At 40.5% G+C, this 26,869-nt stretch overlaps 2 protein-coding genes across 4 annotated transcripts in view; both read left to right on the top strand.

Moving 5' to 3' along the window:
- Window positions 1-2,818, top strand: part of TMEM87A (transmembrane protein 87A) — a 41,569-nt gene extending 38,751 nt beyond the window's left edge. For both annotated transcript variants that reach the window (XM_040492391.1, XM_040492392.1), the window contains exon 20: window positions 682-2,818. In XM_040492391.1, coding sequence (XP_040348325.1) covers window positions 682-723 — 42 coding nt within the window. In that variant the 3' untranslated portion in view covers window positions 724-2,818. The remainder of the gene's footprint in view (window positions 1-681) is intronic.
- Window positions 2,819-3,584: 766 nt separating this feature from the next.
- Window positions 3,585-26,869, top strand: part of VPS39 (VPS39 subunit of HOPS complex) — a 47,945-nt gene continuing 24,660 nt past the window's right edge. The window contains exons 1-11 of one of the 2 annotated variants that reach the window (XM_040492377.1): window positions 3,585-3,813; window positions 12,038-12,103; window positions 14,992-15,027; window positions 15,511-15,575; window positions 16,121-16,163; window positions 17,348-17,442; window positions 18,640-18,738; window positions 19,132-19,224; window positions 21,185-21,368; window positions 24,491-24,611; window positions 24,721-24,841. In XM_040492377.1, coding sequence (XP_040348311.1) covers window positions 3,741-3,813; window positions 12,038-12,103; window positions 14,992-15,027; window positions 15,511-15,575; window positions 16,121-16,163; window positions 17,348-17,442; window positions 18,640-18,738; window positions 19,132-19,224; window positions 21,185-21,368; window positions 24,491-24,611; window positions 24,721-24,841 — 996 coding nt within the window. In that variant the 5' untranslated portion in view covers window positions 3,585-3,740. The remainder of the gene's footprint in view (window positions 3,814-12,037; window positions 12,104-14,991; window positions 15,028-15,510; window positions 15,576-16,120; window positions 16,164-17,347; window positions 17,443-18,639; window positions 18,739-19,131; window positions 19,225-21,184; window positions 21,369-24,490; window positions 24,612-24,720; window positions 24,842-26,869) is intronic. The other variant, XM_040492378.1, reaches the window with a different exon arrangement.

Raw genomic sequence — 26,869 nt, 5'->3', positions numbered from 1 at the left:
TGTGTTTTTGAACATTTAATTCTGTTTTGTTATAATTTTGAGTTTTGCAGTAGAAATGTTTCTGGCTAAATCTTTGCCCACATCCTTGACATTTTCTTCAAGTTAAATTCTTGAATCAGAGGAGGTCCACATTTTCATTAAAACTTAATCTTTTTTTTTTTAAGTTATTTAAAGTTTATTTATTTATTTTGAGAGAGAGAAAGAGAGAGCAAGTGGAGGAGGGGCAGAGAGAGGGAGGGAGAGAGAGAATCTCAAGCAGGCTCTGCACTGCCAGCACAGAGCTCAATGCGGGGCTCAAACTCAAGAACCATGAGATCATGACCTGAGCTGAAATCAAGGGCTGGACGCTCAACCAACTGAGCCACCCAAGCGCCCCCGTTTAAGCTTAATCTTAAGTAAATATTTGTTTAATCATCTTATTTGACTCAGAAAGATACAGTTCCTTTTGATCTGTGGTTTGGTGTCCAGAAACCTAGAAATTTTGATTCAGTTGATTTCCAGTGGGGCCTAGGTATCTGTGTGTTTCAAAATCTTCATAGATAGGAACCATTTCTAAATATTTAGTGGACATAAGCAAAAGTACTTGTGGGAAATGTGTGTGTGCATCCTCTTTATAGAGGATACTTGGAATGTAGACCATTTAAAATTAATATGCTTAGAAAAGACTTTTTTTCCCCCTAGGAACGAATGATCACACACTTTGAAAGGTCCAAAATGGAGTAAAGAATGGGAAGATGTGCAGTTGAAGATGGGTAGTAACTCGGAAGAGATCAGCTTCTGTGTCAATCTTCTGCACTCCTCCATGGAATTAAAGGAGGCAGTGAAACCTGATCTATTCCTTGACCTTTGTGCATTGGAGCTGGTGAGAGGTGTCAGAACAAGGAGAACATCTTACTGAAAACAAGTTCATAGGACAAGAAAAATCTACAAGTTTTTATTTACAACATTGATGCCCCTTTCCCTCCCACACCCTGACATGGATGTTTATGCAACTTATGTGTGTTGTTCCTGAACCTTCTATAACGTTTAAATTGTTTAATCTATCAAACTAAAAAGTTTAACATCTTCTAAAGAACTATGACATCAACGCCATAATATGTAATCTCCAGGAGCAACTGCCTATAATTTTTATTTATTTAGAGAGTTACATAGGTGATGGGGGAAATTATCAATTACCTTTCCATTTCCTGAGAAGCCAAGGTTACATCTTACAGAGGTAATTTTGAGAAAAAAAGAGTCCTGAGCTAAGGAGCCATGGTTCTATGGATGATTTAAAACAAAAACAAAAGAGTATGTAAGAGAGAAGCAAACTGTTACAGTATGATTCAGATCATTTAAAAAAAAATCAAGTGCAATTTTGTTTACAAATGGTGTATATTAAAGATTTTTCTATCTCAGATGTACTTTAGAGAGAAATATTAGCTTAACTCTTGACATCTGCTATTGTGACACATCCCATTGCTGGCAATGTGGTGCACACTCCAGAACTTTTAACTACTGTTTTGTAAGCCTCCAAGGGCGGTGGCATTGCGGAGTCCTAGGCAGTGCTTTGTTTGCCTTCATGCCGTTCACTGGGTGTTGCACTAGATGCAGAGAGGCACTCCCGTCTAAGTGCTTGTGAATGAGTGCCCTGCTAAAGGAACTGTAATGCTTAGGAAGCAGGAGCTAATACAAAGGAAACAGGTCCTTCTGGCTTAATTGAAACAGTTTTTCCTGCATGAAGTAGCGTGGAGGCCCTGGACTGCTGCTCATTCTTTAGGATCGACTGTTCTTATACCTGGTGTTGGTTTAGAGACTGTTTATAAGAGACATCACAAGGTGATGGGATTCATTTGAAGCACTATATTTGTTTTAATGGTTTTGTCCAATTTTGCCTTCCCAAGATTTTTGTTTTACGTAGAAAGTTCATGCCACTTTTTAATATAAAAAATTTTAACAAAATTAATATATTTTCCTCATTTTTTTCAGACTTTCTCTAAAGACCATCCTTTCTCCCAAATTCTTGTGGGAATTTTCCTTCCATGGTTTTTACTCTACATTGTCTTATTATCTGTTGAAACCGTTGACCACATGACCACAATCTTACTAACTCATACTATAGTGGAAGTGTTTACATTTATTTAACATCTCTGTATAGCTCTTTGCTGTGGTGATTTAAAAAAAAAAAGTCACCTAGGCGATATCTCTAAGGAACGTACGAAGAACTGACTATATTCTCAGGTTAATCCATTAGCAAAGGGCTAGTGGTACTGTTGTGTGCTGTTCTTCCATAGAGACACTTAACAAGTGAATAATAGTTATAATGCACCAAGATAGTTGGTCAAATATTTTTTGAGGGTGGTTAGATGTTGACTTAAGACTAGGGGAAAAATCTTAAGGTGTTAAGCAGTAGTGTAAAGTAACAAATTTTGTAGACTGTACCTGATAATTCTTTCTGCATTCTCTTATGGGTTATGGCACTATGATTACATACAGCGTATCATTTCTTAGAACTGGTTCAGAAGTAATTTATAGTTGTTACATTGACATGTTACCTGAGAGTTTATATCGGTCTTAGTCCTTGGGCCTGAAACTGCTAGGTATCAGGCCTTCTTTGAGGACAGCAGCTGGCAGTTCTATATTTTCAAGGTGTTCATTTTCTATGGTGAAAATCACCCATAATGCTTGATTTATTTAGCAGTTTTTGTGTTAATACTGACACTTTGAAAGTATTTCACTGGATTATCAGAAACAGCATTTGGTAAAGATGGGACAGTAATCCTAATTTACAAGTGAAGAAACTGACATTGTATAAAAATAAAGTGACCAAGGCCAGTTTTTTTTTACTTATCGTAGACTTATGTTTTAAACTCAAGTGCTTTAATGACCTACCTGCTATATTCTTTGTGTGTGTGGGGGGGGGGGGGGGGGTGCCAGATACACCTCATTATTGCAGTAGTTTTCAAACATTAAAGTCCATGGACTCACTCTGGGGACTTACTAAAGCACAGACTGCTGGACCCCCTGCACCCCCCCCCCCAATCCAGATTTTCTGATCCAGTAGGGCAGGAATGAGGCCTGAGGCTGCGTTTCCACTAAGTTTCCAGGTGATGTTGATACTACTAGTCTAGGGATCACATTTTGAGAACCACTGGCCTAGAACAACCTTTAAAAAAAAAGGGTAAAATAGTTGAAGTGGTTGGGATTATAATGGTAATGCAAAAACCACCATTTATTGGGTGTTTAGAGTGTGTCAGGAGTTGCTAATGTCCACAACACCAAGTTAGTGTGGAACATTACCATCCTTTAGCAGATAAAGAAACAAAGGCTAATTTCCTAAATGGTCTCCATCCCGACTAAGGGACGCCATAGCCCGAACTCACCACCGTGCTACACTGAGACAGTTCCAAGATGCCCCTCCCCCTCCCCCCACTTCCGCCTTTTAGGTCAGCCCCGTCGCTAATCAGGCTCCATGACACACAAGTTCTGGGTCTAGGGTGAAGGTGGGAAGCCTAGCGCCGGCGCGTTCCTCGAAAGAGCGTTAGGAATTTGCGCGGAAGGGGCGGGCTTCTGCTGCGGAAGGGGCGGGCTTAGCCCGGCAGGAAGTCCGGTGTTGGCCGTGTTGCCAAACGGCCTGTAGCTAGGGTCTCGGTCAGCGTCCCGCTTGGCCCTTCCTTGGGGCTGGTTCCCGGCCCAGGCCAAAACCTGGCCCGTCCCCGCACACTTCGGGTGAGACTGCTGCGGCGACTCTTCTCGCCGCCATGCATGACGCCTTCGAGCCAGTGCCGATCCTGGAAAAGCTGCCTCTGCAGATCGACTGTCTGGCTGCCTGGGGTGAGCCGAGGGCCCGAGGCGGGTTTAGCGCAGAAGCGGTTCCTGCCTTTCACAAGGCTGGGGATGTGGACAGGAGTCTGGCTGTATGGACTCCGATCGGACGCTGTCCAAGAGGCATGGGATGAGGGAGGGCATAGTATTGTAGACAGCGAGGTCAAATGGGACTGTTTGGCAAGTCCTCAGGGACCCAGACTTTCGGTACGTTTATCCTTGCTTTCGGTACAGAGTTGAAGGTTGAACTTTTCTTATTAACTGTGCTCAGCTTTGGGTCATTTCGATTCCCAAGAAGTCTTCAGTTTGGAGGGGCAAGCACTGGGGAGTTTTCAACCTACCGGGGGCTTGAACTTGTCCAGATGATTGTTGTTTTCTAGGTGAAGGACAACACTATTTTGGGGGGGCATTAAATACATTAATACCGTATGCCTTTTTTCTTAGTAATCACTCATCGTTCACTTGTCAGTTGTGCTTGTCTTTTTTCTTAGTAATCACTCATCGTTCACTTGTCAGTTGTCAGTGTCACTTGTCACTAGGTAGCTCACGTTGTTGTTCTAAACTCAGTTTAGCCAAGTGGTTGATTGCCTTGTATTCAAAATGTCCCAAGTTACCTAACTGTGGGTAGAAGAGCATCATTCCAGGCTGTCATGGAATCTAACCCATTAAAAAGTTGTGTAATCCTCTTGGGATTGGTCAGTACAGAAAACAGGGTCTGGCATCTCCTGTATGCTCTAGAATGAAAATGGTTTCAGGGGTCTAAACCTTGACTCTCAGTTATGAACGTTATGTTCTTATCTTTGAGTGCTTGTGTCTGATAACAGCCACCGAAGACCAAACAAGTAATTTAAGTCTTTCTTGTTAATGTCCAGGTGCTAAAAATCAAAGGCCATAAAAAAGTGGCCCAGAAGTCTTAATCAGATCTTATACTGAGCTAGGTGCCTAAGATGGGCCTGGTGGAATCTTGGTGGTGGCCGGTGTCTTCTGGATCATTTACAGACAGTACCACCCAGTCAGCCTTGCAGAGTTCCTTACAGCCTCTTCAGTAAGGTACTTTCACTACAGGTCTTCATATTAATTTGCACTGTCTTGCCTTTAGCAGCCTTGGGCTTTAAAATCACACCTTCACAGCTGTCTTAGTCCCTTGGGTTAAGGAGAGACTCTTGCTTCTTCTGGATATCTCAAGAAACCCTCCATTTTCTGTGATTAAATGCTCAGTAAAAATAAAAAATAAGCAGAGGAGGGGCGCTTGGGTGGCTCAGTTGGTTAAGCATCGGACTCTTGATTTTGTCTCAGGTCATGATCTGGCAGTTTATAGGACTGAGCCCCGCATAGGGTCTGATAGTGCGGAGCCTGCTTGGGATTCTCTTTCTCTCTTTCTCTCTCTCTCTCTCTCTCTCTCTCTGCCCCTCCCTATCTTGCACACATGTGTGCGCACATGCTCTCTCTCTCAAAATAAATAAACACTAAAAAAAATAAATAAATAGAGGAGAAAAGAAATGTAAAAAATGAAAGACTTGACACTGTCCAAAGGGACACATTCCCCTAATTTTTCGTCAAATATGTATTAGATGTATGTATATGGACCAGTTTCTCTGCTAAAGACAGGGCTTAAAGGATGATTAGGAAACAGTGCCTGTGCTCCTAGGACACAGAGTGAGAAACAAAGACATATGAACGGATTATGATGTAAGATAAATGATACTGGAGGCATATGCTGCCTAATATAGAAACATGGGAGAGAGGTACCCAACTCAGCCTAGGACATATGCTTCTGAAAAGGATGAATGCAGCTGCTTACCATACTTGTCAGAATCCTTGACTGATACTCTCTGGAACTAGTAGTACATGTATCTCAGCCTCTCACCGACTCCACTTTGTCACCATAAGGTTCCCTGTACTTGAGCTTTCCAGAAAGATAGTTTTGAAATGGTAGGGATGGGGCACCTGTGTGGCTCAGAAGAGCGTGCAACTCTTTTTTTTTTTTTTGCTTTCTTCATTTTATTTCAAAAGTACACAAGGTCACAAAACTAGAGCAAGTTTTTGTTTTTTTAAAAACAAATTTTGTTCTTACAAATTTCAAAATCTGCACCATTGGATACTTAAGCCAGAAACTTTAAATACAAAATCACTTTTGAAACTGACACTTATCACTTCTCTACTTGCACCTCTTGATCTCAGGGTCGTGAGTTCAAGCGCTACATTGGGTGCAGAGATTACTTAAAATGAGTAAATAAATTAAAACTTGAAATGGTAGGTAGCTCTTTGCCTTGATCCCAACAGGGGACGGGCTCGTTACCTCCTAGGACGCTGCAGTAGGTATTAGGCTACAAGAGGCTATTTACCAACTCTTGACTCAAAACTATTTTCCGACCTGAGCAGCAGTAAATACTACTGTTTCTAGTCGTTACCCTTTTTACCTAAAATTCATCCAGGAACCTCCAGAAACCAGATCATGCAGGGCCAGACAGCATTCGAGCTGGAAGATGTCTTAGAGACACCATAGTCCATCTCTTGGGAAATGGAAATGAGGGAAATGGAGATGAGGATGCTGATGATGACTTCTCCCTAAACTCCAGAGTTGTAGAATCCGTCTGACTTTTCAGTACCTTCATTTGGACGTCTAGTAGCATGGCCACAACGGTTCTTGATTCCACTCTCCCAAAACGTGCTTTGTCCCCCTGCATCCCACATCTCAGCAAATGACATTTCTATGTACCTATTTTACTAAGGCCAAAGGCCTTGGAATCATTCTTCACTTCTCTTACACGCTGCATCCAGTCCATCTGCAAATCTTGTGTGCCCTACTTTCAGAATAAGTCTAGAGTCCAGTCACTTCTCTCCATCTGTACTGTTTCTACTTTGATGAGAGCACCACCTCTCTCATTTGGATTACTGCAGTAGTTGTCTGACTGATCACCATGTTGTTTGTTATTGTGCTGCTCTCAGTCTTTTATCCACACGGAGGTAGAGTGATCCCTTGAAAATTTAATCTGATCGCATCTCTCCAGTGCTCAGAACCCTTCAGTAGCTTCCTATCACAACTAGAATAAGTTCCAAAGCCCTTTCTGTGCTTCACACATCTGACATCATCAGGCCTCTAGTTACTTCCCCTCATCCACCCCATCTCCTGTGCTCTTACCCCGTCTCCTTTGTCCTGTTAGTCACACAGTCTTCTTTATTCCATAATACCCAAAGCATGTACCTACCTCAGGGCTTTTGCACTTGCTCTTTCCTCTGTCTGGAACTCTCTTGCTCTAAATATTACATTGCTCCTTCCCCCTTTCCTTCAGGTCTCTGCTGAAATGCCACATAAATTAGCAAGACTTTCTTTCCCCAACTATGCTATATAAAAGACAATGTGCTATTCTCTTACTCAGGCTTATCCTTCTTCTTATCATGGATTGCTACTTAATGCTGTTTTATATTATATTGTCTCTTTCACTCCATATTAGAATAGAAGTTCCTTCAGAGCAGGAACTTTGTTTTGTATATTGCTTTATAGTTCCTAGAATAGCTCTTCATAATAGGTGTTCATTAAACCTATGTTTGATGAATGAATGATGATATTAATAGTAATAGCTTCTGTTTATTGAGTACTAGTCTGTATTAAGCTTTTATGAAACAATAACTGCATTTTGCAGAGGAATAGCCTGAGAATTTAAGTAATTTTTCCAAGGTCCTATATCCAGTAAATCATGTCTGATTCTAGACACTGGTTCCCAAACTTTAATATATATTCAGAACCTGTAAAGAAAAATGCAAGTGTGTGTGTGTGTGTGTGTGTGTGTGTGTGTGTGTGTATGTGTATGTGTATGTGTGTATATGCAGTCATTCTTATATTTTCCAAAGAAACAATAGAAAGATAAAAAGGACTAAAATGGTTGCCTGTAGCAGACAGGAGAGAGTGGACAAGAATGGAAGCTAGACTTCCCACAGTTTTAGCATTGAAACTACATAAATGTGTTGTATAATTAAAAAATTGAATTCAAAAATGCAGATTTTGGGTCACTCTTGCAGAATTTATTGTATCTAAATCAGATCAGCACTCAGGAATGTGTATTTTTAATAAGTTTAAGTCGTTCTGATATAGCTAATCAGGATTATGCTTTAAGAAACACTGTTCTTTGCTCTATGACCCCCCAAAAAAGGAAAATGACCACTACCTTTTCCATTTCTGTATTCCCTGCAGTGGCCAGCATAGGGCCAGGAATGGAATTATATATCACATGAGCTTGGGCTGGGTTTGCGCTGTTGGACAGATCTTCATTAGGGTTATTATGAGCAAGAGGGCTCAGCACTTCCTCACTTCCCAGGAGGAATAAGCTCCAAACTTGTGGCTCAGGATTAGTCTGTCAGGAATTTTCTAGGGCTGATTGACATCTGTTTATGTATGTGTTATCCACAGAATACACCGTTTATGTAGTGTGTCCCACTCTCTGATTTGCTGTATTGGGTCTCAGAAGGGACTGTCTACCCAAATTTTGAGCCTGCTCTGCAGACTTCTCATTCTCTTTGTTTTGTATCCATTATTGTATTATAAGATGACATGTCATAGAATGTGGAGGCCCAACATGCGTCAGGTCTTCTGGTCACCTGAGCACCCACTGACTTCCAAAACCAAATCAAGCGTCTTCAAGATTCTGTGCCATTATCACATCTGGATGATGCACTGTTTTCCCTTATGAGTTTGAGTATTAGGAGAGAGAGAGAGAGAGAGAGAGAGAGAGTGTGTGTGTGTGTGTGTGTGTGCGTTGCTTTTACTATATAAAAGAAAGCTGTTAGGGGCGCCTGGGTGACGCAGTCGGTTAAGCGTCCGACTTCAGCCAGGTCACGATCTCGCGGTCCGTGAGTTCGAGCCCCGCGTCGGGCTCTGGGCTGATGGCTCAGAGCCTGGAGCCTGTTTCCGATTCTGTGTCTCCCTCTCTCTCTGCCCCTCCCCCATTCGTGCTCTGTCTCTCTCTGTCCCAAAAATAAATAAACGTTGAAAAAAAAAATAAAAAAAAAAAAAAGAAAGCTGTTATACTTTGCATGTATGATAAATGCATTTTTCCCCAGTACCTTCAAATGAAAACGTGAAAAGGGCCAAATAAAATCTCAATTAAAAATTTTATTTATTTATTTGTTTATTTATTTACAATGAATTTGTCTGATTCCACTTTATGACCAATAGAGTAGGCATTTGATAAGAAACATCTATTGGCAAGTAAACATTTCAATAAAAATGGAAAGTAGACTCTTGAATGTCATGCTTACAAGTTTGACTTCATTTGTTAGTGGTGCAGCTTCATGAAGGTTTAAGCCCCAGTGTGACAGTATCACAGATCTGTCTAAGGTTTGCTATCTGTCTATAGCAAACATGGAAGGACACATGTAGGGAGACCGGTGAGGCCATCACAGGGGTTACTGGACACCTGGGATACGGCTGTTGCAAGGTACCTTACAGAGGTGAAATTGATAGACGTTGCAGACCTGGGTGTAAAGATAGGTTGCTCAAAGACACAAAGAAAAACAGTAGGGATTTGGGAAGCAGAGTGGGAAGGGAAGGTGAACATTATATTATGTTGGCCTTTTGGTTATAGATTTTTATGTATGTTTTAAGTGAGTTAAAAACTTTTCTGCTTCATTTTATTTACATCTGAAATAGTGGGTGTCCTAAAAATCAACTGTAGGATTACCACTTGCTCAATACAGTAGTATTGAGCACAATATCTTTTACAAAGCAAGCACTGTGAACTTAATTCTTTTGTTTTCTGTGTTCTCTTCTGACACAAATCTCCAGCATTCCATTAGAGCTAGTGTTATTTCTGATTTCTCTTATGTCATTGAGAGAATGCACTGTTAGGGAGGCTGGGTGGCTCAGTCCAGTAAGTACTGGACTCTTGTTTTTGGCTCAGGTCATGATCTTACAGTTGTGAGATCAAGCCCCACGTTGGGCTCCACGCTGGGCATAGAGCCTGCCTAAGATTCTCTTTGTCCCTCTCCTGCACATACACGCACATCCTCTCCCTCTCTCTCTCTCTCTCTCAAAAAAAAAAAAGGCACACATTCTCCTATTTCCTTTGTCAACACAAAATAAAAGAAGACAGAGTCATTATCTTTTCCTGGAAGACTAAGGACATCAACCTTAGGAGGATTTCTCCAATCAGGAGAAATGTTCCTGATGTGGCTTTTGACCTGTTTTTGTTGTTTTTACATTTTTTTAAACTTTATTTATTTATTTTGAAAGAGAGGGAGAGAGTACCAGTGGGGGAGGGGCAGAGAGAGGGGGAGAGAGAATCCTAAGCAGGCTCCATGCTGTCAACAGGAAGCCCTCCGTGGAACTCAGTCTCACAAACCGTGAGATCGTGACCCAAGCTGAAATCAAGAATCAGATGCTTACCCGACTGAGCCACCAGGGCACCCCTACTTGTTTTTAGAAATATAACCAGTGTCGTTCAGACAACCTCGGGCCAAAATCTATTCTTTTGACATGTGATGCCTTAGTAAGTACATCACAGCATGTAGTTACGTCCTGATGCTTCCGTACACATCTTACTACATGTATGAATCGGGACAAATTATTTATCCCCTAGGCTTCAACTGCCTCATCTATAAAATGGGGCTTTATCAGAAGGATGCGCCTCAAAGGATAGTTATGAGGATTAGTGAAGTTAACATATGATATGTGCTTAGCATTTCCTGGAACACAATACATTCTCAATAAAGTATCTGTTTGTACCATTTTCCAATATTTTATCTCGTAAAGGATCAAGAGAGTTTATGAAAGGAATGAACGACCTTTATGTTTGTTACAACATCAAAAAGCTGAGGAAGTACCTGGATATGCTTAACTTACCTTAATGAGTTAATATACATCTGTCAGGGTAATTATTTAAATAAACCCTTTTGAAGCCTCTTTACTTTTCGCATGGACCATTTTAGTGTCTCCAAAGCAGTCCTTGAACCAACAGTGTTAGCATCACCTGGGAACTTGTTAGAAATGCAAGTTTCCAGGGCCGCTGTGAGACCAGCTGACTCGGACACTGAGGGCAGGGGCCAGCAATGTGTTTTAACAAATCCTCAGATAATTTTGATACATACCAAAGAACCACTCACTGGCCTAGATCGTCTTTTTTTTTCCTTATAAGAGCTTTATTGAGATGTGATTCACATACCATACAATTCACCCATTTAGACTACACTGTTAAGTGGGTTTTAGTACATTCACAGAGTTGTACAAGTATGGCCACAGTCCATTTTAGAACATTTTAATTATCCTATCAGCCCCATACCCCTTAGTTTTTACTCCCTCATTTTCCTATAAGCCCACCAGCCTTAGGCAACCACTAATCTTTTTGTCTGTATAGATTTGGCTATTTTGACATTTCATATAAATAGAATCATAAAATCTGTAGCCTTTTTCGTCTGGCTTCTTTCATTTAGCATAATGTCAGGTTCATCCCTGCTATTGTAGCACATGTCAACACTTCATTCCTTTTGATGGCTGGCTTATATTCCATTGTATGGATTTGCCACATTTTGTTTATCCCTTCATCAGTCGATGGACATTTGGGTGGTTTCTACCACTTGGCTTTTACAGATGCTGCTTCTCTGAACATTTGTGTCCAAGTTTTTGTGTGAGCATATGTTTTCATTTCTCTCATGTATATGCCCAGGGGTAGAATTGCTGGGTCCCATGGTAACTGTACGTTTAAGTTTTTGAGGAACTGCCAGACTTTTTTCCAAAATGACTGTACTGGTTTATATTGCTGCCAACAATGTGTGAGAGTTGCAGTTGTTTGTTTTGATCTGCTAGGCCGCCTTTTGAGATAATGAATTCTGTAAGGTTAATACTCTGTGGCACTTCTAATTTTCCTTAAGGTAAAATCATTAAGCCTCCAAAGGGTACCTTTTAGCTTTGTTTCTGACATTAGAGACCTACTTTCATGTTTATACTCCCCATTTTATAATTATATAAATTTTCATCCTATTTTTGGTCAGTTTAATTTTGAAACCGTGAAGGCAGGGACATTTTCTATTTCCTGATATGTCTAGTCTAGTAATGATGCTTTTTTGATTGGTTGGTTCTCAAACGTTTCTTGAATATAAATATTCCTTAGTTTTGCAAAACACCTGCTATCAAGAGCAACTCCTTTTCTTGACCCTTTGACTTCTCATTACAAGCCCCAGCTCAAGAAGTAGGGTTTTAGTAAAGCTGATTGACCTTTCTCACAATTCTTTTCTCTTGCAGAGGAATGGCTTCTTGTTGGCACCAAACAAGGACATCTTCTTCTCTATAGGATCCGGAAAGATGCTGGTAAGTAGCAGCTCTCCAGAATCGAGAAAGAGATGACTTACTACTCATGCAAAAAATGTTGATAGCTAATACACAACTGTGAAATCAGTGATCCCTAGATCATTAAAAAACATCGGGGTTGAGAGTAATACTGTGGTAAAGTGGGGAGAAGCATATGAAAATCTTCAGGGTTTTTTGTTTTTTTCAGACTCTATTCCCCTACCCCCCCCCCCCGCCCCCTGCCCGTAGGTGGGGTTGAACATTCTTCCCCTCCTTACTTCTTAGTGACTCCCTGTCAGAAATAAATATTACTGATGGGTATAAGATTTTTGTGTGAGTGATGTGGGGGTAGGAAACAAAATTAGGAACCACTGGTTTAAAAACTTTTATTAAGTTGTGAGGGGTGGACTAGAAGAGAGGAGACCTGGGTTTGAGCTCAGCTTTCCTTCTCCTTGGTTAAATGACTATGAGTAGGTCCTTCCCAATGTCATTTTCCTCTTCTATAAACTGCCTGTCTCAGAAAATTGTTGAGGTCAGATGCAAGGACTTTGAAAACTAAAGCTCTCTCAAATGTGACATTGTCAGCAAAATGTAGAATAATAACCAAAAGTATTTGAAATTTATTTTGTCAGAGTTTCTTCCTTTGAGGGAGAAGAAGTACCTCATTCCCTTTTCATAATTTTACTTCGATGTTCTTTTTATGGAAAATTGATGTGTTTAGATAATATACTTTGGAGCTGTAGAGTCTATAGAAATCTGCTGTAAATGCCCAAGTATGTCGAACCATATGAAATTGTCTTATTTTAGTTTAGTTTAGTTTAGTTTTTGAGAGTGAGTGAGAGTGGGCGGCGGGATAGATAGAAAGGGAGAAAGAATCTTAAGCAAGCTCCATGCCCAGCACAGTTGTGGGGGGGTTGGGGAGGGGGTAGAGGGGGAGGAGAGTCCTTGATCTCATGACTGTGAGCTCATGACCTGAGCCACAATCAAGAGTTGAATGCTCAACTGACTGAGCCACCCAGACGTCCCTGCCCCTTTCATTATTTGACTGTATTAGAAAAAACTACATTTCATAATTTTCAACCTAATAGACTTTCTGTAGTAAATAGCTTAAGGTAATAGTACTTCCCTTTGGAGCCTTAAGCAAGGGTAACATGGGAAAAAAGGGCATCTTTCAGGTCTGTGGGGTGGGGAATATTTTTCCCTCTACCAATTTTAGGTTCGTTGGGTGGGAATATGTAAATTGGACTGACAAAAGACAGATTAACAAAAGAATGACAAGTGTATTAACATGTGTATTACACATACACATGGAAGCATTTAGTGATGGGTAGCTGAAAGGGCTGGTTGGAATTTGGGCTTATATCGCATCTTAACAAATCAACAAACAATTTTTTTTTTCAACGTTTATTTATTTTTGGGACAGAGACAGAGCATGAACGGGGGAGGGGCAGAGAGAGAGGGAGACACAGAATCGGAAACAGGCTCCAGGCTCCGAGCCATCAGCCCAGAGCCTGACGCGGGGCTTGAACTCCCGGACCGCGAGATCATGACCTGGCTGAAGTCGGACGCTTAACCGACTGTGCCACCCAGGCGCCCCTCAACAAATAATTTTTAAAGAAGCAGTAAGGCAAGGGAAAAGGACTTAGAGTTTCTAGGATGGCAAACTGCTAGAAGACACACACATGGGAAACTAATGGAAAAAGGACTAGTTAGTAAGGTTTGTTAGTAGATTGCTCTGGTATCCTCTGTGGGCCGCTGAGGGTCTAGTGTTGTCTCCAACTAATTAAATCCTGTCCTTGGTAGAGAGGGGGTAGAGGGACACCTGTGTAAATGTATGCTCTGTTTTTAGGCAAATTGGAGGGCAGAGAGCTTTTCTTGTACCTGTTTCTTCTCAATTGCCTTCAGCTCAAAATAATCCCTGTACTAATTCTGCTCCTCTTCTGCTACCCTTGAAATAGGAAAAGACGAAGGCACCTGGTTAGAAGAGAAACCAAAAGTCAAAGTAGAGGGTTTATGAAAGAGAGAGAGGGGAAGAGAAAATCCCAAGCAGGCCCCACACTGCTAGCACAGAACCTGACGAGGCTTCAAACCATAAATGTGAGATAATGACCTGAGCTGAAGTCAAGAGCCGGACGCTTAACTGACTGAACCACCCAGGTGCCCCTAAAAATTTTTGTCTTAATTTCTACCCTGGTAAACATTGATAACTACAACCCATATTAAAGTTTTGGGATTCTCCATAATTTTTAAGGTTGTGAAGGTTTTTGGTCTTGACACCAAAAAATTTGAGAACCTCAGTCCTAGATAATTCTCCCTTTGAGGAGAATTGTTAGAAGTTTTAAAATAAAGCTCTTTTCAAATATAGAGCTCTGTATCAAGTGTGAAGTGCCTGGTTTTTTGTTTGTTTTTTTTTTCTTGTGAAATATAATGGCAGAATACAGGACACATTTCTGAATCTCTTGAATCTCCAGAGTCCCTTCATCTCCTTTGCTGAGGGACAGGTGGAAAAAGTAAGACCAGCTTTGGTGGTGTGGGCCCCACTAGTTGTGGGGAGCAGCCCGGGGTCAGCAGCCTGAATAGTCTCTTCACAAGCTGGGAGACAGATAGAGTGTAGGCTCAGCACACGGGCTTTCCAATCAGCCCTGAGTTTGCTTCTGGGCGCTTTCTCACTGGCTGCTACTTAACTGCTTGACCCGTCAGGTGCCTCACATATGAAATTGGGACAGTAATACCTACTTCTTGCTTTTTGTTTAGCACCTAGTTTTTGCTTAGTTTGTTGTTATGTCATTGTCATGATAATTATTCTCTTCTTGCCTTTTTGGTGATTTTTGAGGCTGAATATTTTTGTCATTCCCACAAAGCTAGCATGACATATTTTTGTGGTATGTAACTTTCTTCCCTTTTTGCAGCAGTGCCAACAGATGTAGAATCTCCTGAAAGTGGCAGTAAGTGTAGATGTATTAAATTACTTTAGTTCTGGGGTTAGTATTGAGTGTTTGCTCTGTCCCGTGATGCAGGACATAGGGTAGCTGCTGGGATTTAGCTGGTCTAGATCTGAGGATGCTTTGGGCTGGGTTTCATTGCTTGGGTTCTTATATTTGTGACTTTTTACAAACACTTAGCTGAGGTACTATATTGCAGGATAAGACCTTCAGACTCACAAGTACCTTGTAGCTTCACTGAACTTCCATCATATGATTGCCAATGCCAAGTGAAGGTGCATGAAACCCTCTGTTCTAAAATTAGAATTGAAAGTGACTTCTTATACTCAATGAAGAGAGCTCTCTAGTGTAGATCTCTAGCTTCTAGTCTTTTAGGAATTTGTAGATTCATGTAGTAGAGCAGTATGGAGCAGCATTTTTTGTTATAGTTAAGTTTTACGTGTATCCCTGTGTTTGGAACTGTGAATGTTTGTTTCTTTTCCATAGGTTGCAACAGGTTTGAAGTGACACTAGAGAAATCCAATAAAAACTTCTCCAAAAAGATTCAACAGGTAGGCAGTGATGGTGGTCACTACAAGAATATTTGACTTCTATGGGACCATGTCAAAACTAGAACTTCAGTAACATTTTTAATAACTCTGAATCCTCTGCTCTCTGCTCTCTGTTCTCCCACTTACGCAGAGATCATGGTCCATCTGTCATGTGCCTGAGATCCTCTATAATGAGCAGAAATTGCGATTACACATAAATATAAGTCAGATTCCTGTCATTGGCATAGACTCTTTAGTCCCTTTTTTTTTCCTTAAAATTTATTCATTTTTGAGAGTGAGAGAGACAGAGCATGCGCAGGGGAGGGGCAGAGAGAGAGGGAGACACAGAATCAGAAGCAGGCTCCAGGCTCTGCGCTGTCAGCCCAGAGCCCGACGCGGGGCTCGAACTCATGGACCGCGAGATCATGACCTGAGCTGAAGTCAGATGCTCAACTGACTGAGCCACCCCTGTACCCCAAGTCCCTTTTTAGTACTGTAGTTAAATGAAGTTTTGTTAAGCCCTGTCAGAAATGTTTAATTGAGTCTAATGATTTGTTCTTTTCCAGATCCATGTGGTTTCCCAGTTTAAGATTCTGGTCAGCTTGTTAGGTAAGAAAAGGGGTTGTAGTTATATTTCATGTGTCAAAAAATAAAAACTGTGACCTGACTAACTCTTTCATGGTTAATTTGAGAGTCAGTGAAACTGACCTGTACCACACCAGACACAGCAGGGTACACGAATATTAAAGACAACAGCATCTCTCATAAACTTGAGCTCTGTTCTCCAAGGAGTGCTGTTCATTCATTCAGTCACAGATATTTATTGATATTGAGCAGATATTTATTGAGCCCTGCCCTAGGCATTGGGGATACCAAATTGAAAGAGACATCGTTTCTGTCTTTGAGTTTATGTTCTGATTGTCAAGACTGAAATGACAGAAAATAATCATGATTCAGTGTGATAAGTTACAATGGAAATTTATAAAAAATGTTGTGGATATTAGTAATGGGAGTGACAGCATCATCTAGTGGATGATTAGGATTTTGATAGGAAGGGAGAAGTAGGCAGAGCATTTTAAGCAGAGGTCCTGCAGTCTGACCAGACTTAGGATGTGTGGTGAGGAGTGACACAGTGACAAGAGATAGGGGAGAGACAGATCAAGGCCAGACTATTCAGGCCTTGTTTGAAAAGCCATAGATTCAATTGAAGGCAGCCAGTGAGGCCTTTTATTGGCAACAAAGAACTAGAAACTTGCCTCACGTTTGTACTGTTCAGCCCAGGGCCCAAATGGTAGAATAATTTTAAACTTAGCTTCTAGGTTTAGAGAGGAACATTTAAAGTAACTATGTCTTAATGAGTAGAACTAGATAGGAGGCCTGAGTGAAATTATTTTGCTTGCAGCTAGAAAAGAATTCCTCATCATGGGATCGTACAAAGTCCACAGAGGATTCCCTTTCTTTTATTGAGGCCTCCTAATGGAAGTAGCTTTGAAAGCCAATTCTTGTACAAATACTGCATCACAAATTTCCAGACTTGAGGAAGACTGAGTATAAGAGGGCTTTGCTAGTGAAAGAGCTCTCTTACACAAGCCAGCCCAAATTTAAAGGAACAGAAGTGACCTCTTAAACATTTTGGAGTGTAATTCTGATAATAGATCAGAATAACTCACTGTTAGTGAAACTGAAAGATACATCTTCAACCAACATTCACTTCGGTTCTTCTGTTTGTTAGTTATTCATGTGTGTGGAGAATTATGATAATTTATAGGGTTATTATACTTCCTTCCAAACAGAAAATAACATTTATGTCCATGACCTGTTGACATTTCAACAAATCACTACGGTTTCAAAGGCAAAGGGAGCATCACTGTTCACATGTGACCTTGAGGTAAGTTTAGGCAAGATGAATTTTGACATTGTATTTTGATAAATACATTCTTTCCTATATTATTCCTACCATCAGATGGGAAGAATAACATGGATATCCAAACCCAGCAGAGATCCAAAGAAAATGTTTGATTTTGGATTGTATTAGAGAAATTTTCCCCTTTGTATGTGGTCTGAAGGTGAAACATTTGGGTTCCCTGTGTGTGTGCTGATTAGAGCACCAGAGGAGGCAACGAACTCAGGATAAAAGCATTGGCCATGGAGGGGCATCTGGGTGGCTCAGTGGGTTAAGGTCCGACTTCAGCTCAGGTCATGATCTTGCAGTTCGTGAGTTCAGGCCCCGCATTGGATTCTGTGCTGACAGCTCAGAGCCTGGAGCCTACTTCGGATTCTGTCTCTCTCTCTCTCTCTCTCTCTCTCTCTCTCTCTCTCTGCCCCTCCCCCACTTGCACTGTGTCTCTGTCTCTCACAAATGAATCAACATTAAAAAAAAAAAAAGCATTTGCCATGGACAAACCATTATGGGGAAAATCCAGACTTAACAGTACCATCAGTATCATGGGCATAACTATAGGACATTATATTGACCTTGTTCTGAACATATTATTGTCTTCTTTGTCTTGAGGGTGTTTTTTGTTATTCAGGAAAGACATTTCTCCTAATTTTTGCAAATTTATCCTCCTTACATTATTCAAAATCTGCCTTACCCCTCTACTCAGCTTGATCGCTTTTTAGTATTTGTGGTCTACATTGACACTGCTTTGTTTTATGTTTAGACATTTTCTTTTCCCCTGTTCCTTTAAGGATTAAAAGTGCCACTGACACATGCTGATCCCTGACCAGCAGATATTGACATCCATGAGTGAGAAACATTTAAGAAAAAAAGAGGAAGCGTTTGCATAGGTGGAGGCCTGCCCTGGGATTTTCCGTGTGAATTATGAATGTTTAAGAGATGTGCTGGGGTTGGGACCTTTGACTGGCAGCCCTCAGGGAGGAAGTGCTCCTCAGCCTGTTGTTTCTAAGTACATTTTAGAAAAATGGTGTTCTTCCACCCAGCTTGTCTGGTAGGGTAACTTTGTATTACAGGGGATTTTCAGATTCGTAGCCATTTCAAGGTAGGCAGTCTCTCATTTAGTGGTCACTCAGTCGTGGAGCCATCGTATACACATCCTCATTTGCTCTGGGTGTCTCTTCCCAGCACACAGAGACTGGTGAGGAGGTGTTGCGGATGTGTGTGGCAGTGAAAAAGAAGCTGCAGCTCTATTTCTGGAAGGACAGGGAATTTCACGAATTGCAGGTAAAGTCCATGTTGATTCACCGCTTGAAAGACTCCTGTTCAGTGATACTGAAGGTCAGGGCCTCAGTCTTGGAGTTCTCTCCAGGTGAAGGCTCTGCCATAAGTACCTGAGAGCCTCTTCATGCTCACTCATCAAGAGTCTCTTGGCCTTCAGAAGCAGTGTTTATACACATGAGTTTATTTCAGAGTGGGTTTTCACCTTTTCCAAAGGCATCTAGTCATCCAGTTCATGGGTGACTTAAATTTTTATCACAGATGATTTCCTAGCCTTGTGTTTACAGAATTGTGTTTAGATGAGGGTGAGGTTCATTTTGCAGAGTGGGCGTGGAATAACAGGAAGATCATGGTTTCTTTTAACATCTTTCCATTTGAACTCTTGCTCTCTTTCCTCAGGGGGACTTTAGTGTACCAGATGTGCCCAAGTCCATGGCATGGTGTGAAAATTCTATCTGTGTGGGTTTCAAGAGAGACTACTACCTAATAAGGGTAAACTTATTATTTTGCATGTATTAGTTTACCTGGGGGACATGATTATGCACGTCTGAACTACAGGCCAAGAGACTGCCTTAAGTAGCGTTTGGGCATAACAGGGCTTGTGTTTGTATATTTGGTTATATGTTATGCTTCTCAGCATCTCCACGAATAGATGTCTGAAGCTAGGCAGTGTCATGAATTATCCATATCTTGTATTTAATTATTGGAACAGATCATAAGGGCTGCTTGCCTCTGTCCAACAGCATTGTCATAGACTGCCATCTTAAGGCTTCAATCCTCAAGCATTAGAAACTAACTTTAGTATTAAGCATTTTTAAGACTTGAGTTTCCTGTTGCCTAAAATCTTTTTGTATATTTATTTTTTAAATTATTTTTACTTTTTTAAAATTTTGAAAGCCACATGTGTTTATTATAAAAAAATAAGGAAATACAGATAAGGAAAATAAAGGAAATATAAATCATCCATAATCTATTGACTCAGAGATAGTTACTGTTAATCTTGGGGCATATGAACTTCTGCCTATTTACAAAGATGTCATACACGTTGTTTTACAACTTTTTTTCCTTCTCCTAAGTGGTATCAATATCCACGACATTGTTTTTTTTTCCTCCAGTAGTCATACTGTATGTAGAAATGGTTGATATACCATTCATTTCATAGCATAACCTAAACTTCTGAGCTTTATACCCCTCTCATATTCCAGACTTGGCAATTCTAGAAGTCTTTCTCTCCATCTTCACTTCTCCCCACTTCCCCACTCCCCACCATGTTAGCTCTTCATTATTTATCTAGTTAATATATCTGTTCCACATTTATGTTGTTAGAGTGTCCTCATTTTATCAGCATCAGAGTTGCAAACTCATAGAGGAGTCACTGCTCTTCAGCTGACTGATTAGCAGAATAACAGTGAGGCATTTAGGTGCCAAAAGAAGTCCATGAGGGGTAGGGATACAGAGCCTGAAGCTGGAGCGGGCTCCCTCTGACTGTCTTGAATTCTGGCATCATCTTCTCAAGGGTACAGTCTTGAGGGTGGGAAATCTTGGTTTAGACCCAAGCTATTAAAAAATTATTCATTTATATACATACAGTAAAATTCATTCTTTTTGATGTATAGTTCTGAGTTTTAACAGATGCCTTGAGTTGTGTAGCCACCACCATAATCAAGATTCAGAGCAGCTCCATCACCCAAAAACTGCCGTCATGCTGCCCCTCTGAAGTCAACCCCTCCTTCTATGCCCCAGCCTCTAGTAATCACTGACCTGTTCTTCATCTTTTATAGTTTTGCCTTTTCCAGAATGTCATATAAATGGAATCCTACCGTATGTAGCCTTTTGAATATGGCTTCTTTCACTCAGCATTATGCGTTTTGACATCCATCTGTATTGTTGTGTGTGTCATTTTATTCCTCATGGCTGAGTAGTATTCCATAGTATGGATGTACTATAGTTTGTTTATTCATTCATCAGTTGAAGGACAACGTTGTTTCAGATTTTTTGCCACTATGAATAAGGCTGCTATAAACATTTGCATACAGGTTTTCGTGTAAACATAAGTTTTTACTTCTCTTGAGCAAATACCTAAGGAATGGGATTACTGGGTTGTATGGTAAGTGTCTATTTAACTTTATAAGAAGCCAACAAACAAAATGGCTGTACCATTTTGCATTCTCACCAGCAGCGAGTGAGAGTCCCAGTCACTCTGCATCCTCGCCAGCACTTGACATTGTTAGTTGCCAGGCCAGATGCTTGTGCCTCTGTGTTAGAGAAAAAGAGAACTGGTTCTGTCATTGTGATGACAAAATTTGTCATAACAAACTCTATAATATTTCCTTATGCCAAGCAAGGAATATTATTGGCTTCTGTAGGCTTGGAGTTATATTTGGGTTTTTCAGGCCATGTTCGTGCCTCTATCAAGAGAATGCTGGTTGATTCAATTTGTGTCTTCCTATAGGTGGATGGAAAGGGGTCCATCAAAGAGCTCTTTCCAACAGGAAAACAGCTGGAGCCGTTAGTTGCACCTCTGGCAGATGGAAAAGTGGCTGTGGGTCAGGATGATCTCACCGTGGTGCTCAATGAGGAGGGGATATGCACACAGAAATGTGCCTTGAACTGGACAGACATACCAGTGGCCATGGGTGAGACCACCATAGCTGCTGTTTCCCACCGTGGGCTGGGGTTGTGCGCCATCCTCACAGAATGGAATCCCTTTCATAGCTTCAGCATACTGTGGTTACAGTGTCATTTACTCTCAGTTCCCCTTCCTATAAGTAGACAAGTTTGTAAGATCATTAAAAATGGGATATTCTGGTTTTTGTAGGAAGCTGGGTTTTGCCCCTGCGGGGGAAAGAAATGAACAGAGTTGTGTGTTTTAGGATGTGATTGTCTACTGCTGTATATTTTTACTTCTTAGTCCTTTTTGTTATACCTTCTTTTTAATGGTTTTATTGTGTCCTCTGCCAGATAGATTACATTTGGAAATTAGTGGTAATTCCTTATTTATTCCTGTAATACATGCAGCTCAATATTGAACTGTTTTTGATGTGGTGGTTATTGCTTCTGCTTTTGTAGCTTGGAGGTGCACATTGCATTTAGATGTCAGTCTCTGCCCTCCATGTTAAGGGTTTCTGCTCCTACACCTGCCTCAGGCTCTCAGCAGTGGCATTGCCTGGAAGCATGTGACCACCCTTGCAGCAATTCATTTTCAGTCAGAACAGTGAGCATTTTAAAAATAGTTACCACTGTGGAGGGGGGCGTACAGACATGCCATCTTTAAAGACTCTAGCTGGGGAGGTAAAGATTCCATCTTGGATAAAGAGATAAAATAAGGCACCATTGGAGCGGTTAAATTGGATGAGCTGAGATTCAGTAGTTGAGAAAGGGGAAGTTCATTGTTCAACTTCTCAGGAAGAAGTTTCATTACATAGGTACGATTGGACTGGACCAGGCAGGGAGACTGCCCTGGCTAAAATAGGTGGCTCAAATTGGGGAGGAATAAGGATAGTGCCGGTTAGAGGCCCGTGCAAAGGTCTCACAGAACAGTAGATTCCTAAATGGTAAATGTTTGGATAAAAGCATCAGGTTCTAGGGTATTTTGGTGGTGGTTAGAGATGAACGGTTCAGAAGGAAGATAAATCAAAAGGACAATATTTTATAAGGCCCGAGATTATGTATATTAACAAGTTTGAGGGGCTCAGAGCTGCGCGAGAAGCTTCATGTGGTATTCTAGGCGGCCCTTGTTTTCTCTTCAGAAGAGGAGCTGTGGGAGAACTGATGAAGATGTGTGTAATACGCTTGAAGGATGTTTCTGATTCCCTAGTATGAGTTCCTTTGTTAGCGCCCATTGCCTTTAGCAGTGTTTCTCAGAAACAGTTCTGTGCCTTAACATACTGAGGTGGGGAGAAGGCATTCTTTCTAGGTAGGGTGGGAGAATCACCACCGGACAGAGGAAGACTAAACTCCTTAGATGGTGTGCGTTTTAAACTTCATTTATATTTCTGCTCTCAACTTTACCACTTCACCCAGGCTCCAGTCATCGTGGAACCCCCCCCCCCTCACTGAGTGATCATCACACGTGCTGTTGTCTCTTGGTTTCTTCTCTGCCTGGCCCTGTCCAGCTCACATGACAAGGCCCTATTCAGTGGCACTTCCCCCTGTGAAGTCTTCTCTGATGCGCAGGCAGAATTAGTCACTTCCCCTTGTTGCTTCCAAAGCTCTTTCAGCTTTCCCTGTCATGGTGCCTACACTGTCTCACTGGATACAGTTGAGCTGTCTTCTGTGCTCATGTAGGAGCCCTGTGAACCCTGGACTCATGTCTTGATCCACTTTGAGTAGGGCCTGAAACATAGCCTTTTAGGAAATGCTTGCTGAATAGGTGAATCACTGTCATTGTTGGCAATTTGTTATATATCTGCTGTATACCAGGCACTCTGCCAAGTTTTGAAGATACAGATATAGACCATCTCTGTCGTCAGAGTTGAGGAGACTGGGCAATGATAAGAGTGCTTCTATTATAGATTACCTTTTTCATTAAATTAGACCAGATTAAAGGAGAGAAATTTTACAAATTTATACAAATTAACACCAAAGGGAATTGTACTAGCTTTTAAAAAGGAGGCCAGCAAAAAAAAAAAAGTAAAAAATCCAACACAAAACCACATTTATTTTACTTTATTTTTTTTTGTAAGATGAAAAATACCAGCCTAATAACAGTGATGGTGTTCAAAGTGATAGAAGTATTACTTAGGCCAGGTCCCTTCTGGCTGTAAATTTTTTACTGTATTTAGAGTGTAAATTGCAAACATAATATGGAAAACTTTTTATCAGAAAATAAATGAGGAAAATAAATTCATAGGAAGTTAGCCAGCCAGACTAAGAAACTACAAATACATTCTTTGAGGTTACATTTCTTTTTGATAATGATGCCATCTAGTGGTTCATTTCTTACTATTTTTTTTTACATTTAAAAAATTTTCAGTTTTGTGATAAAAAATAACATAAAATCTATCACCTTAACCATTTTTAAGCATACAGTTCAGTCATTACATATATTCATATGGTCATGCAACAGATTTCAGAATATTTTCATCTTGCGAAACTAAAACTCCATATCTATTAAGTAACAACCCATTTCTCTCTCCCTCAGCCCTTGGCCAACCACTCCTCTACTTTCTAGATACCTCACATCAGTGGTGGAAAACTGCTACCCTGAGAATGCCATCCAGCTGCCTTCTCTGTAACCATTAAGCATCAGGTGGAGTGTGCATCTTTTCCCTGTGAAAATCTTAAGCAGAAATAACTTTGGCCAGAAATGTGGAATTCTTTTGTCAGCCTCATTTTAGGGAAAAAAGAAGTTACCTTCCTCCTGCCCTTCCTAAGAGAATGAAAGAAGAGGTCTTGTAACCTTATTCTCCCTCTGATGCATTGTTAGGGGCAGCTGCCACTGACCTTTCTCTGGCTTAATTTTGTGACTGGTGAGAAAGGGAGCAGGTGAAGCTTTCACCCAGTCCTTTGGAGGAGATGGTAGGAGTGGGATCAGGTCACTGTCAGCGAAGCTGGATGCATCCTTCTTGTGCAAGAGATTTCTCTTAGCATCACTTGGACAAAACATTTTTTCCCTTTGGATATCACAATGTAGGATCCTGACTTGGTATTTGACTAGTGGACTATTGGGAGATCCTGTTTAAGTGCAGCTTAGAAATGGGAAACTGAAGCAGTTCATGGACCAGATCTGCAATTCAAGGTGTTCTTTCTTGTTTAGAGCACCAGCCTCCCTACATCATTGCAGTTTTGCCTCGATATGTGGAGATCCGAACATTCGAACCGAGGCTTCTGGTCCAGAGTATTGAATTGCAAAGGCCCCGCTTCATTACCTCGGGAGGGTAAGGAATTTCTTTTTTTACTGTAGCTGCCATATTGCAAAGCTTTAAAATCACCTATGTCATCATAAAGCCTGTGCCCTTTTGCTGATCCTCTTATTCCTGCCCCCAGATCAAATATTATCTATGTGGCCAGCAATCATTTTGTTTGGAGACTCATTCCTGTCCCCATGGCAACCCAAATCCAACAGCTTCTCCAGGACAAGCAGTTTGAACTGGCTCTACAGCTTGCAGTAAGTATTGTTTCTGAGATATGGATCTGAGTCTGCCTTTCTCGTTGTTCAAAGCAGGTTTTTTTGGTTTAGATGTTTATATTTGGTTTAGACTAGTAGAATAAGCACAGAGCTGAAAGTTAGGAGACTTGGATTTGGGATCTGATGCTGCCATAAACTCTAAATAATTTCACATTTTCAGTTTGCTTATCTGTAAAATGGAGAAGAATGCCAAATATCTCCTAGAATTAATAAGACAATAAAATAATTTAATAGATACGTTACAGCCTTGAAAAATTAAAGACAGTGCAGGTATTAAAGTAGCAATTATAAATGTAAGACCGCAGTCTGGTTAAATGCAACAACTGGAGGGCCACTCAAAATCCCTTTCAACAGTAGTTCCCCTGTGTTTGGATAGGCAGGCCTTCTTCAGGTATTCTGAAGCCACCTCATGTTGCTGCATTTGAGAAGGCTGCACTCTTTATGGCTGCCACTGTCCTTGAATGTTTCCATGGGATATTGTTCATAGCCAAGTAGTAACCATGCTCTTATTTTGGTGTTTCTCTCATTGCCAACTTTTGGAGACTGATCTCTGAGATTTGTCTTATTCTTTTAAACATCCCCAGTGGTGATTATTGTCTGTAGAGAGTGGATTTGAGTTTAGGAAACAACCAAAGATTATTCCGATCCTACTCATTAAATTAATTTAGTAAAAGAGATTTTTATGAAGATAATATTTTAAAAGCTTACTTTTTAGAGTATCTTGTCAGTTCTTTCTCAGAGGTAAACAGTGGTTGCATGTTTTGGAATTTATGTTTGTAGTCACATGTGGTAGATACTTTTGAAAAGTAACATTCATCTTGGATATACATGTTCTGGATTTAAAACAAAAATCCAGTCTTAATAGTTAGACATGTTTAATATCCCATAAAGATTGTTTCTTTCTTAGGGCATTTAATTTTACATCTTACTAATTTTTTTTTTTTTGCCACCTATGCATTGCCCTCCATTATTTTATTTTCATTTTTAAAATAATACCCATGAACCCACCATCTTACCCAAGAAAAATAACTTATATAACCTATATGTTCCTCCCCATCCCATCCCTCTACCTTCCCTCAAGACATAGCCATTACCCTAAATTTGTATTTATCACGCCCGTTAAAAATGTGTTTCTTGTTGAAAAATCTCAAATAAATAATCTAACTTTACACATAAAGGAGTTAGAAAAAGAACAAACAAAATCCCAAACCAGTAGTAGGAAGGAAATAATAAAGATTAGAGCAGAAATAAATGAAATAGAAACTAAAAAACAATAAAACAAATCAATGAAACTAGGAGCTGGTTCTTTGAAAAGATCATCAAAATTGATAAACCATTAGCCAAAGAGAGGACTCCAATAAATGAAATAAGGAAGAGGAGAATTAACAATTGACAACACAGAAATGCGAAGGATTATAAGAAAATTATGAAAAATTATATGCCAACAAATTGGACAAATAAAAAAAATGGATAAATTCCTAGAAACATATAACCTCCCAAGACTGAATCAAGAAGAAATACAAAATTTGAACAGACTGATTGTCAGCAGTGAAATTGAATTAGTAATCAAAAAACTTCCCGGGGTGCCTGAGTGGCTCAGTTGGTTGTGTGTCCAACACTTGATTTTGGCTCAGGTCATGATCCCAGGGTTGTGGGATTAGCCGTGCCCCAGGCTCCATGCTGAGTGTGGAGCCTGCTTAGGATTTCCTTTTTCTCTCCCTCTTTCTCCCACTCTGCCCCTCTCCCTTACTTGCTTGCACACTCTCTCTCTAAAATTAAAAAACAAACAAACAAGCAAACTAAAAACCTCCCAAAAAACAAAAGTCTAGGACCAGATGGCTTCACAGGTGAATTCTACCAAACATTTAGAGAAGAGTTAATACATATTCTTCTCAAACTATTTGAAAAAAACAAAAGGAGGAAAACCTTCCAAATCCATTCTATGAGGCCATTACCCTGATACCACAGCCAGATAAAGACCCTACAAAAAAAAAAAAAAAAAAAAAA

The sequence above is a fragment of the Herpailurus yagouaroundi genome, unplaced genomic scaffold (genome assembly GCF_014898765.1).
Source record: "Herpailurus yagouaroundi ecotype Mexico unplaced genomic scaffold, PumYag 184, whole genome shotgun sequence".
Taxonomy (NCBI): Eukaryota; Metazoa; Chordata; class Mammalia; order Carnivora; family Felidae; genus Herpailurus; species Herpailurus yagouaroundi.
This window is presented reverse-complemented; position numbering and strand designations above follow the sequence as displayed.